The sequence below is a fragment of the Colias eurytheme genome, chromosome 13 (genome assembly GCF_061535395.1).
Source record: "Colias eurytheme isolate Ceu_HAF_F1 chromosome 13, ilColEury1 Martin Lab GWU primary, whole genome shotgun sequence".
Taxonomy (NCBI): domain Eukaryota; kingdom Metazoa; phylum Arthropoda; class Insecta; order Lepidoptera; family Pieridae; genus Colias; species Colias eurytheme.
The window spans coordinates 5,947,501-5,961,485 of record NC_142992.1 but is presented as its reverse complement, the minus strand read 5'-3'; the positions used below and the strand labels follow the sequence as shown (position 1 = coordinate 5,961,485).

The 13,985-nt window shown below is 37.9% G+C and overlaps 3 protein-coding genes across 6 annotated transcripts in view; 2 read left to right on the top strand and 1 right to left on the bottom strand.

The window, feature by feature from the left end:
• The window catches only part of LOC149903400 (rho guanine nucleotide exchange factor 10), a 38,301-nt gene extending 33,200 nt beyond the window's left edge, over positions 1-5,101 (top strand). For all 4 annotated transcript variants that reach the window (XM_090108342.1, XM_090108341.1, XM_090108344.1 and 1 more), the window contains 4 exons: positions 335-543; positions 817-1,074; positions 1,558-1,734; positions 1,993-5,101. In XM_090108342.1, coding sequence (XP_089964468.1) covers positions 335-543; positions 817-1,074; positions 1,558-1,734; positions 1,993-3,621 — 2,273 coding nt within the window. In that variant the 3' untranslated portion in view covers positions 3,622-5,101. The remainder of the gene's footprint in view (positions 1-334; positions 544-816; positions 1,075-1,557; positions 1,735-1,992) is intronic.
• A 553-nt stretch (positions 5,102-5,654) lies between these two features.
• Positions 5,655-6,551, bottom strand: LOC149903399 (uncharacterized). Its single transcript, XM_090109011.1, has 3 exons — positions 6,512-6,551; positions 6,040-6,423; positions 5,655-5,812 (listed from the first exon to the last, which is right to left on the bottom strand). The coding sequence occupies exons 1-3, from the start codon at positions 6,521-6,523 to the stop codon at positions 5,657-5,659; spliced, it is 552 nt and encodes a 183-aa protein (XP_089965137.1). The 5' UTR covers positions 6,524-6,551; the 3' UTR covers positions 5,655-5,656.
• A 1,246-nt stretch (positions 6,552-7,797) lies between these two features.
• LOC149903398 (uncharacterized) lies at positions 7,798-8,411 on the top strand. The gene is made up of 2 exons (XM_090109140.1): positions 7,798-8,171; positions 8,253-8,411. Exons 1-2 carry the CDS (start codon positions 7,851-7,853, stop codon positions 8,409-8,411), a joined length of 480 nt encoding a protein of 159 aa, XP_089965266.1. The 5' UTR covers positions 7,798-7,850.
• Positions 8,412-13,985: the final 5,574 nt, after the last annotated feature.

The following is a 13,985-nucleotide window of genomic DNA, read 5'->3' as shown; positions in this document are numbered from 1 at the left end:
ATTGAAGTTGGGAAATTGTGCACTGTCGAAAAATTGTTATCCGTAACTTATTTACTTACTTATTTATTAGATATTAATTCAATTCGCGAAATTACAAGCTGTTGAAAAGTTGTTGTCCGTAACGTATTTACTTACTTATTTTTATGCCGAGAATATACTTTGCCAAACGTCCGTGAAATGCAGGTTGCTAGTCGTTACACACGCGGGGCTGTTTCTGCGTAGTTACATAAATATATTTTTAAATAAACCGAACCTAACCTAACCCACCATTTCTATTAAATTATGTTTTACTTTCGAAACAAGCATTTATTGACAATTTTCTTCACATCTCCAGGTATGAACCGCAGCGGAAGCCTACGTTCAAACTCAAGCAGTAGCACGTCCACCGGAGATTCCCTTTGCAACGAGATGTCCGCGCTAATGCACGACTATGAAACGGTATCAAGAATGGCCGATTTGGCTGCTTCGTTGAAAACACCGTATTCGGAAGTCGCGCCTGAAGTGTTTAAGGCACTGTTGCAAAATATACAGAGGAGTATACAGGTGTGTAGAGTAGATTTGTTTTGTACTATGTAATTCATTTTATTATCAACACATCTTAGTTAGCTAACTCAGTTTAACATTAAGAATAAGTATAAATTAAAAGACAACATTGTAGGTACTTATTTGTTAAATTGTCATTACAAATTCATTAATTTATTAAAAATAACACCAATATTTATATGAAATTACGTACATGCATGTTTAAGGTTAATGTCTTAAAGTGCTTAGTGTCAAAAAATTAATGTTAAAATTGTTTAACATTAACCCTTCCAGAAAAAAGACGACGAAATGGCATGGGTCGATTCCTGCTGTCTCCAACTAACCATCCGCGGTCGCGAAGAGCCACTAACATTCAGAGCAAACGAGCCCGGCGCAAGACGTGCCTGGGCTACAGAGCTAAGGCTGGCACAACTTGCGCAAGCGCGGGCAAACTGCCCAGCTTGGCGGTTACCGGCAACTACACCTCCACCGCATAAGATGCCACTGTATGTGACAGCTACGCCCGTGTACTCGTCGAACAGTTTGACTGAGGTAAGTCCTTAACCGTCGGCAACGAAGTGGATCGCACAGCTTGCGCAAGTGCAGGCTAACTAATTCGCGTGGCGGTTAGCGGCCAAATTTTAATACTAAAATTTTAATTTAATTATTTTAAGATGATATTCATTCAGTTTTCATTTCTTAAAACAATGTGTAGAAATCGTTTTATTTTCTGTAGTTGAAAATTGTGGTTATGGCTATATTATTCACGAACACGTTTTCACTTCATATTATGATAAACTATCTGTGCTCGGCGGTTTCACCCGCATTGCTCCGCTTCTGTTGATCCAGCGTGATGATATATTATGGCCTTCCTCGATAAATGGGCTATCTAACACCGAAATAATCTTTCAATTCGGACCATTAGCTCCTGAGATTAGCGCGTTCAAACAAACAAACTCTACAGCTTTATACTATTAAGTATAGATTAGTATAGATGTATTGTCTCAATCTATAATCATAAATAAACTATCACAGGTGAAATGCGGGTGCTTCTACACATCGAGCGGGTGTGCGGGCGGTGGTGTGCGACGACGTGCGCGTTCGTTGCTGTGGGTGTGTGCGGGCGGTGCGCAGAACACGCAACTGTCTGTGCTCACACATAGAGCGGCCACGCTTAAGACGCTAGTGACGTTGGATCTACCGGATACTAGGGTGAGTTTCGTTGGGGAATATGGTTGTGTGTGTACTGTGCACGTGTAGCGGGTACACGGACGGTTAAACTTCACACCCACGACCGGTGCTCGCACACGGAGACGCTCGTGATGCGGTTTAATTCTAAGATCCCTTAATACGATGAATAATAAACTTATTTAAAACATAAATAAATTATTTAATATGTTTTTCATTTAAATGGAGTGTTTGATTTTAAAATACATATTTTTTATTAATTTTATTATTTCTGAATTCCAGGTAAGCTCAATAGAATATGCAAAAGGAGTGAGACAAGTGACCACGCTGTGCGGCGACACAGTGTGGCTCGGCACTGAAGACAAGAAAATCATCATATTCTCTGGCGTCGAGCCCGAGAAGCAAGAGAAGTTGACCGAAGTTCCCACTATAGCTGCTGTTACGCAAATTAAATTCCACTGCGACTCCATGTTCGTTGGCCTGGCCAACGGAAGGATATCAGTTTTTAGAAGAAATCATGACGATTCCTGGGCCCTGCAGGAGCCTATAGCGATTGAACTCGGAGACAAACCTGTACATTGTATATTACCCGTTGATGGAATTATTTATGCGGCGTGTGCGAAACGAGTGTTCGCAATAAACGCTTTGACTGCTGAAATCATGCGCATCTTAGAGTTAAAGGGTGAAGGAGATAGATCTGTAAAATATTTGGCGCATTCCGGCGTCGGTCTCTGGGCGGCCTTCTCAGAATCGACGTTCGTAAGTCTATATCATACCGAAACATTTGAGCATTTACAAAATATCGACATAGCCGCTGATGTGGCTAAAACTATTGGTGCTAGAGAAGGAAGCAAGCCAGCCCACGTTTCAGCTTTATTGGCTGTTCAAGGCCTCCTATGGGTCGGTACAACGGCTGGTGTTAGTGTTACTGTACCGTTACCGAAACTAGAAGGCCTGCCTCTCATCGGCGGACACATTGCCGTGTCCTACCACGCTCACGCTGGCCCCGTTACATTCCTACTACCATTGAACACAGAGACTAAAGATGTTGATGTCAACACTGTTAGACGTAATTTATCAAATGCACGTGCACTCGCTGACACAGCCCATGAATTCAAAGAAGAAGATGGCAAAGAAGACACTGAAAAACACAAATTGGAACGAAGGATATCAGAAGAGATGAGTCCGTATAGACCGCAGCGGGTGCAATCAGCTGTGATTAGAAGGAAGAAACCTGGTGACGTGCGTCTGAGCAAAACTCTGCCAAAGTGCGCTAATCTGAACGCGTGTGATGTCTACGGCCTATTTGGGGACCTAATGTTTGTAAAGGACTGCGTCGGAGAAAGTGACGTCAACGGCTCAGGCGGTGAGGCGTTAAGGCGAAGTGACCCAGAATTAGCCGCTATCCCATTCCGTGTCAGCACACTAGATAGACGGCTACGCATGCGAGCTGGTAGACCTAGAAGTCTAGATTTGTCTAGCTGGTCGGTCGATTCACGAGCTTCAAGTCTATGCACGTCGTCTGGAAGCGAAGAATCTATGGCATTGCGTGGTGTATCGCGAACTAGTTCAGGTGCGTCAGGAGCGGCGAGTTTAGCTCCTTTAGCAGCTTCCACACCCGATTCGTCATCAGGCAAATCGAGTGCATCAGACCGCTCCGTATCGAGAAGCGATTCGGCAACTGCTCCAGCGAATGACGCGAGAGGTCCCAAGAAAAATGCCGTCAGAAGTCTTCGAGGGGCGGATTATATAGTGGGCGATGGTGCGTCCCGGAGGTCTATAGTGTCGGTGATGGGTGGGCGTGGTTACGTCGACTGGAGGCAAACAGCTGATGCTTCGGAACGCCCGGCCCCAGCCGCTGATCCCAATCCCAAAGATGCGCATCTCATCCTATGGGAGATGCGCTTGTGACCACGCTAGAGGCGGAATCTCTATACGTAACAACTCGGTGTCATATAGTGTAAATAGAGGTGCATGTTGTAGATAGGTGTACATTCGTTTCGGTGTCTATTATTGTAATATAGCTATACCCTCCCTGTTAACGCTTCGCCGATGTACGGCTTTTCCAATTTGATACAAATGCGAAGAGAATTATTGCACACAGTGTAATTGCGTTCGTGATAAGCTTTAAATTATTTTTCGAAGTTGTCGTTTAAATGTTAGAAAATGTATGATATTTACAGTTATTCAATTATATACGCGCAGGTGCATTATTTTTTGTGATCTTTATATTGATAATAATATGATATATATTGTGAAGCATTTCGTGTTTTCTATGAAAATTTTTCGTACCTCACACAAACCGGTTTCACGTTATGTTATATTCATTTTTATTACTAAGCTCTTGATTTCCAAAATGTTAAAACCGCCATATTAACATAATATAATTTTGTATTGTTAATTTTTAAAGCGTAAGTGTAAATCTTGGTTAAAATAACATTTTATTAGTTAAGTATCAACTGTTAATCTGCTATGGATGACTGGACATTTTTTTCAAGTTGTACATAGATACACAAAAAATATGAATTTAAAAATATATTAATTTATTATGAAATATCTATCTTAAATTATAAATTGCTAAATTATTTTTTTTTTCTGTGAAAAATTGACGATATCATTTCCGAAAAAAAAAAACTACTATCACATTAAATTCGAATTAAAAAAAATGTATATTATTTACTAGAATTATTTGTATCCATAAAAGAAATATTCAAACACAGTCCATAGTAGACATACTAATGAAACCTAGTGGCCTTACGTTACTGAACTTTCCAGTGTGATTATGGCATTCGTTTAAGCTTTATGGTTAGACATTATGTCGCTTTAAGAATTAGACTGATTTTACATTAAGCGTTTAAATTGTATAAGTTACGTAACGAATAAGACGAAATATACGACAAATACGATCGAACATCCAAAACTCATTTGTGACTGAGCACAAAAACCTTTTATCCGGTTTAATTTACTTAAAAATTGTTTTACAAATTATATTCAGAGATATACAAGTCACAATAGAAAAAAATACATTAAAAATGATAGCATACAAATCATACAATATAATATGGAAATAGCGATGTTTTCAGTTTACTAGTGATTGTTAATAAAGACTGTTACAATTGCACAATTGTTTGTATTATCTTCTAATTTCCAAAGAAATACCAATAAATTTCACTGTTCTATACCAAACGCATAAATTCCGTGCCAAACTTCAGCCCGTAGTTACTATGTTAATACCGTACAAATGTTCAATTTTTGTTTATATTTTCTTTTTTATTCAGATGTCTCGAATATTACTCAGAACCTCATTTTTTAAATTGTTTTTATGCAAACCGTCACAAAATGTAAGTGTTAAGGTGTAAATAAATTTTAAGTTTATATGTATACACCTGTATATCTTGTTTTATTTCATTCCTTTGAATAACCTAAGTAGTATATATTTGGGGTGTACTGCAGAAGCATGTAGCAAATAATAACATTTTTAATAACAAATATTTTGTTTCGCTGATATCATATTAATGATATTTTGATCATTACATAATCATGAGTTTCCTATTTTATAAATCCGGCAAAATTAATACATTAATCCATACTTAATATTATAAATGCGAAAGTAACTCTGTCTGTCTGTCTGTTACTCAATCACGCCTAAACTACTGAACCAATTTTCATGAAATTTGGTATGGAGATATTTTGATACCCGAGAAAGGACATAGGCTACTTTTTATCCTGGGGAAAATGACGCAATCCCGGAAATCCCACGGGAACGGGAACTATGCGGTTTTTTCCTTGACTGCGCGGGCGAAGCCGCGGGCGGAAACCTAGTAGTTAATTACGTGTTAATAACACATTTGACTATTTCAGAACGTTTTAAACATAATTAAAAAGGAAACAACAGCATATAATAAAAACAGTTTATTCAATAAATAAAATAACTAAATCACAGGCATTAAATCATCATTCCTTGTGAGCCAGCGCCGTATCCATTGCCCATGAGGGAGCCACCGTTTTGGTATCCGCCATAGCCATTATTAGCCATACCAGCATTGTTCAACGCTGAGCCGCCACCGACGTTGTGGAAACCGGAGTTGTCTACTTGATTAACCTGAAAATAATCATTATACATGTTACTATGTAGTTATCAAATTGAATTGATTATTCGTTTGAAGCATTTATACCTATTTATACACCTTGATATGATTTATTTTAATAGATTATAGTGGCTCGCGAGGAAGGTTTTAGTAAATAACTTGTTAAGTTTTAGACGAGGCGGGTGAAGCCGCGGGCGGAAAACAAGTTGATTCTAAGACATAATAATATTGCAAAACTTACCGATAACACTCTATTGTTGTGAGACCCCAAATTGTGATAACCGCCAAGGCCTGAGCTTTGATATCCCTGGTTTCCAACTCCACTAGCTCCGTTTCCGAACTGCTGTCCACCGTAGCCGGCACCGTTAGTATATCCACCGCTCATTCCTCCCAAACCCATTCCCAGGCCTGTTCCCATTCCCATGCTGCCAAGTCCCGTACCCATACCGCCAAGTCCTGTACCCATACCGCCAAGTTCCATTCCCATTCCGCCAAGTCCTGTACCCATACCCATCCCGCCGAGACCTACGCCACCTGTGCCCAACTCGCCTAGACCAAGGCCCATGCCGCCTAAACCAAGTGGCTGAGCATTAAGCACTGCAGCGCACAATAAAACCGTAAGTACCTGAAATATTTCAATTTGTTAATTTTTTATCTATATCACTATAGTATTAAACCTTTAAGTATTAAAAAATAGAAATACATGTACTTACAATACTGTTCATATTGGTAGGATACTGTGCGTCTTAAGACTGAAGTATGAATGATTTCTAAAACTAAAAACGCGTTTATATAATCAAATATCATTACAATTAAATAAACATTAACTGTAGAGGGTTATACCCTTCGATACGTACTACGAATATCAATTATACTAAGTAATTAATTACTAGCTATTTACAGATTTTGGGGGAAACCAACAACATGAAAATTAGCTTCTTAATTTAAAAAAAAAATTCTATGGTGAAGTATTAAAATCGTGAGTCTATTAAGTAGATCTCTGGTTAATTTAACTACCTGGGGTTAGAGAATAAAAAAGAGAGCGTGTGTTCCGAACACATGTGTCAGAAGTGAAACTTCTTTGGCAAGATTCAAAGATACCAAAATCGTTGCCTTACTCTATGACGTGATGGTATTGCCATGACGCGCCAAAAGAAGATTCACATCCAAAATAATATTAGTACAAAATATAATGACCATTAAGTTCCCTGCACTTACTTTTGCAAGGAACCTAATGATAATTATTTAGTTATTTCTACTAAAGAACTTGTATAGAAATTTTAACTAAGCTGACTATATTATAATATGTACCTAGATATTATTACATTGTAGTAATAATTTCGGATACATAACATTATTAAAATTTTCATATCGGTCTCGATAAATAATTACATCCCTTACTATCAAAATCCAGAGAAAATTGTGTATTATTAAATATTAATGTACCTAGATTATTTACAGACAAGAGTGTCCATTCAAGTGTTTGTAATAAATAATTAATCGAAAAAAATGTATGATATGATCACATTACTATTTAAAATTCTTTTGGGAAAATACCAAAAGAAATTTGTTAATAAAATACCTAGAATTATTTATTTAAAATGTGTCATTTTCTATTATCCAATACCTATTAACAAAAAGTGTACGTAAAATTCTCCCACGGGGTTTTCTTAATGAAATTCGTTTAATGGATTTTTAATTGCACTATGTGTAAAATACACACGCCTCTAAATGCATTTTATTTTTCAATATATAACCTGAGCATTGATTTTTGATAGTCATTCACAAGAGCGCTCTCATTAACTAACAGTCAATAATATGAATTGTGTCGTAAGTATTTTTGAATAGATAAATATTATGAACTTATTAAAAAAAGATAAATAAAAGATTTGCACATATTTTTATGATTTTAATTAATTTTATGATGATATGATTATAATATTTATGCCGTTTTATAATCATTAAGTTGACATTTAATTTTGTGTATTTCAGATTCTTGTCGCCCTTTCGTGTGTTGTAGCAATCAATGCTCAGCCTCTCGGCATCGGTGGTATGGGACTTGGCCTCGGCGGTATGGGAATGGGACTTGGCGGAATGGGAACAGGTCTCGGCGGTATGGGGACCGGTCTAGGTGGGATGGGTACCGGTCTAGGTGGGATGGGAATGGGTCTGGGTACAGGTTTAGGAATGACTGGACTGGGAACAGGCCTGGGAATGGGTTTGGGAGGAATGAGCGGTGGATATACTAACGGTGCCGGCTACGGTGGACAGCAGTTCGGTAGCGGCGCTAGTGGTATGGGAAACCAGGGGTTTAATACAGCTGGTGTTAATGGTTTTCACAATGTGGGTGCCCACAACAACAGGGTATTATCCGTAAGTCTTTTAAATTGGTTATTAATATGTGTTCTTAAAGAAATAAACAAGAAAAAAATAATTATTGACAATATTTTTCAGATAAACCAAGCAGACAGTTCCGGCTTCAACAACATTGGCGGTGGCTCTGCCTTGAACAATGGCGGTTACGCTGGCAACGGTTACAACGGATATCAAAATGGCGCCTCACAGTTCGGCAATGGCTTCGGCTCGGGCTCTCAATCGGGAATGATATTATAAAATGTTCTAAATGTAATATTTCTCTATTATGTTGTTTTAAGTAGTTACTTATGTATTTATTTTTATTGAAATAAAACGTTATTTTACCAGTTAACATGTTATTTTTATTTCCTATCCAGTAGTTATGAATTACCTAGATTCAAATCAGTAAGTCATAAAGAACGCCATCTGAATGATTTATATAAACTATATTGGCCTCGTAAGAACTTAACAGTCCACACCATACATAATAACACCGTAATGTAGTCGTAGATTTTACAACAAGACGGATACTATAGCGAATTTATTAAAGAACTTTCATATTGAGATTTGACAACAACATAGGTATAATTTCTCACCATTTTAAACACTAAAATATAATACTTATACATTTCATAGTCTCTAAACATAATCCGCCGTAACCAGACTTGAATCTACCTGTACCACAGAATAAAAACTAGTAACTATAGCGTTACTTGCACAAAATTTTACACGTATTTTATATTAAGGTGCAGTAACGAACGTTCATCGACAAATTTTACTAGGAGTAAGACTAAAACAGGATTGCTTTTAAATTTCTCTTCTTAATTTAATTTTAATAGTAAGTACAAAAAATCCTATATAGTATTTCAAGAAAAAATTTGTGACTTTATCAAGATAACAAAAGATATTTTTTAAATTAAACTTATATTAAAATACACTAGGTAGTGACTAGCCTATTAACAAAAACCATCAATGACCAATAGAAAACAAGTAATGTAGGTATCGTTTATGCTGTTCGCTGTTCGCTGTTCGCTGTTCGCTGTTCGCTGTCGCTGTTCGCTGTTCGCTGTTCGCTGTTCGCTGTTCGCTGTTCGCTGTTCGCTGTTCGCTGTTCGCTGTTCGCTGTTCGCTGTCGCTGTTCGCTGTTCGCTGTTCGCTGTTCGCTGTTCGCTGTTCGCTGTTCGCTGTTCGCTGTTCGCTGTTCGCTGTTCGCTGTTCGCTGTTCGCTGTAAGCTGTTCGCTGTTCGCTGTTCGCTGTTCGCTGTTCGCTGTTCGCTGTTCGCTGTTCGCTGTTCGCTGTTCGCTGTTCGCTGTTCGCTGTTCGCTGTTCGCTGTCGCTGTCGCTGTTCGCTGTTCGCTGTTCGCTGTTCGCTGTTCGCTGTTCGCTGTTCGCTGTCGCTGTCGCTGTTCGCTGTTCGCTGTTCGCTGTTCGCTGTCGCTGTTCGCTGTTCGCTGTTCGCTGTTCGCTGTTCGCTGTTCGCTGTTCGCTGTTCGCTGTCGCTGTCGCTGTTCGCTGTTCGCTGTTCGCTGTTCGCTGTTCGCTGTTCGCTGTTCGCTGTTCGCTGTTCGCTGTTCGCTGTTCGCTGTTCGCTGTTCGCTGTTCGCTGTTCGCTGTTCGCTGTTCGCTGTCCGCTGTCCGCTGTCCGCTGTTCGCTGTCCGCTGTCCGCTGTCCGCTGTTCGCTGTTCGCTGTTCGCTGTTATCTGTTCGCTGTTCGCTGTTCGCTGTTCGCTGTTCGCTGTTCGCTGTTCGCTGTTCGCTGTTCGCTGTTCGCTGTTCGATGTCCGCTGTCCGCTGTCCGCTGTTCGCTGTTCGCTGTTCGCTGTTCGCTGTTCGCTGTTCGCTGTTCGCTGTTCGCTGTTCGCTGTTCGCTGTTCGCTGTTCGCTGTCGCTGTTCGCTGTACGCTGTTCGCTGTTCGCTGTTCGCTGTTCGCTGTCCGCTGTCCGCTGTTCGCTGTCCGCTGTCCGCTGTCCGCTGTCCGCTGTTCGCTGTTCGCTGTTCGCTGTTCGCTGTTCGCTGTTCGTTTTCGTGTTCGTGTTTGTGTTTGTGTTTGTGTATGTTCACATTCACATTCACATTCACATTCACATTCACATTCACATTCACATTCACATTCACATTCACATTCACATTCACATTCACATTCACATTCACATTCACATTCACATTCACATTCACATTCACATTCACATTCACATTCACATTCACATTCACATTCACATTCACATTCACATTCACATTCACATTCACATTCACATTCACATTCACATTCACATTCACATTCACATTCACATTCACATTCACATTCACATTCACATTCACATTCACATTCACATTCACATTCACATTCACATTCACATTCACATTCACATTCACATTCACATTCACATTCACATTCACATTCACATTCACATTCACATTCACATTCACATTCACATTCACATTCACATTCACATTCACATTCACATTCACATTCACATTCACATTCACATTCACATTCACATTCACATTCACATTCACATTCACATTCACATTCACATTCACATTCACATTCACATTCACATTCACATTCACATTCACATTCACATTCACATTCACATTCACATTCACATTCACATTCACATTCACATTCACATTCACATTCACATTCACATTCACATTCACATTCACATTCACATTCACATTCACATTCACATTCACATTCACATTCACATTCAACGGTGAGTGATTCATCCTATTCATCACCACAACGCATCTATCGCTCATGCCGATACTTTAAAAAGACGCTAAGTGATTTTCAACCTTGTATCGCGGTCATAGGTACGACTTCGTATTACAATTATTTACAGTATAGAAAATAATACATCGGAAGTAGTACATAATAAAAACGATGTCTGTACGACGTTCGCCACCTGATTCTCAGCTTCAATTAAACACACCAAATACGACATTACAATACAATTCGGATTCGGCTCTCAACATTTCGTGTATACAACAATCGGAGGACAATTATTTTAATATAACAAAACGACAAAAACGTACATTTGCAGAACTTCCCATTACAACGACCGCGTCAACTTCTGAAATAAAATCCATGTTCGTCGAACTGAAAGAGCAACAAGATGCGAAATTCGAATCATTGAACCATGTTTTAACTACTATTATGTCGCAAAATCAGGAGATTCAAAAATCAGTTGAAACTATTTCCGGGCAACACCAGGACTTATTATTAAAAATACATGAATTAGAACAAGAAAATAAAGAATACAAAGATCGAGTGGCATCGCTGGAGATTAAACTGGAACAACTTGAAAAATCGGCCCATTGTACTACACTGGAAGTGAGAAATTTACACAAGCAGCCAAATGAGAATAAGAGCATTCTTACTAATATTATTTCTAACATCAGTTCGACACTGGGCCTCGAATCTCCAATTCAAAATTCAGATATACGAGAAATCTTTCGCACGAAATCAGACACCGTATTAGTGGATTTCACTTCATCTCTCCGTAAGGAATCATTCGTATCGCATTATAAAAATTACAATAAAAATAGACGCCAAAATAAAGAATCGCAATTGAACACGGAGCATATAAACCTTCAGGGTCCAGCGCGTCCTATTTTTATCTCAGAGTTTTTAACAAGTAAATTAAGAAGAATTTTTTATATAGCCCGCGAAAATGTAAAAAATAAAAAGCTGTTTGCGGCCTGGACCTCATACGGAAAGATCTATATTAAAAGGGAACAAAGCTCAACACCCGTACGTATTTTAAATGAAAATGATATTTTATGTCAACTATCAGCATGACTAAATTATGTACTACCTCTAACCATCCACTTAATTCTATTGTTGCATATTACAAATAAGTTTACACATTATATCTCTTGTTACTTTTATATCAAATGTTTACTTTATTTTATACCTATTTGCGGACCACACATCATAACTACACACAATAAAACAATTAACAATCAATTTACTTACTACACAAAATACACGAAAATCAAATACACATACACATACAATATTATATACACACTCCCGACCGTGCCGAATAAATATTTGTTTACGAATTCTAGCCTCGACATTATTACCAATCTTATTTTTCTGTTTCGCTTGTTATCCAAAAAACATGGAGCTGCCACTTGTGTTTCTGATCAGAGTCTTAATCATTATTTTAATTATGTTCCTATACTTTATGTGTCACGGTGTTGCCGTCGACACCTAATTTTATTACATGTGTACATAAAATAATGCCCATGGTTGAAACATTGAACTCTGATCTAGATAACATTCAGGTGGCTAATTCTATAGTATGCGACATAGAAAATATAGATAAACATATCATAAACTCCAATAGTAAATATAACTTAAATCTCTTGTCACAAAACATTCGCAGCATAAATTGTAACATGCCGAATCTTAATACTTTTCTCCATAGATCTAAAGTTTCATGGGACATCTTAGTGCTGTCAGAATGTTGGCTTTCAGCAAATAGAAACATCCCTAATCTCGACACTTATCAATGTATATCAACATCTTCGCATAACACACAAAACGAAGGAGTAGTTATCTACTACAACCAAAATCTTATAGTAACGCATGAGGAACCATGTATTAGTGATGCTAACTGTTTATTAATATCCATCAACTTAGAAACATGTATTATAGCAATATATCGCCCGCCAAGCCAAACGAACACAACAAATTTCATAAACTCTTTAGATAAACTTCTCTCAAAACTAAATTGGTATAAAACTATTATATTATGCGGTGATATTAATATTGATATTTCAACAAACACATCTGATAAACGGGCTTATGACTATCTTAATTTGCTAGCAAGCCATCGCATTCTACCCGCTCACACTGAGCCTACTCACGGAAGAACTTGCCTTGATCATGCTATGATCAGAACTAACCTAAACGCTACTTGCTTTATTATCGAATCGTCTATCACGGACCATGAGTGTGTTGCTGTAAACCTTAAGCAAAATAAATCATCCTTCAAAAAACATAATATATCGTATCGCGTTGATTTTTCTGGTCTCGACTCAGAATTATCTAACACCAATTTCCATTATATCTCTGAATATAATGACACTAACATAGCGACTGATAAATTTGTAAGTCATCTCACTAATATTATCATCAATAATACCCGCTCAATTAAAACTCCATTAAGGCAAAGAGTACGTAAACCGTGGATCACTAAGACACTTTTGCGCATTATGCGAAATCGAGACAATTTATATAAAAAACTAAAGCGAAACCCAACCAACGAAATTCTAAAAATAACTTTTAATCGCTACAGAAACTTCTGTAATTCTCAACTAAAGAAAGCAAAGCGTACTTTTGAAAGGCAAGAGGTGCAGAGATGTAAAGGTAATAATAAAAAAATATGGGATTCAATTAAACAAATTAGTAATTGTAAAAAAGGTTCTGAAAATAACTTAAATTTAGCGTCCACAATTCACACAATCCAAAATGCCAATGATTTTAATAGTTTCTTCACTAACGTTGGTACAAAATTAGCTGAGGAGATTATCAGATCGAATCAAAATTCACAGCTAGAAGTTGACTCATTTTTCCAGTTCAGTCCATCCTCTCTTGACTCTTTCGTACTGATTCCTACTGATAAAGACGAAATCCAAGCTCTTATTCATAGTTTGAACAATGATTCATTATCCGGCGAAGACTTAATTTCGGGTAAAATTATAAAGAAATATAGTAACTTGTTAATTCCACCAATGTTACATATCTGCAATTTGAGTATGGAAACCGGTATATTTCCGAAAGCTTTTAAAATAGCTCTGATAACTCCAATACAT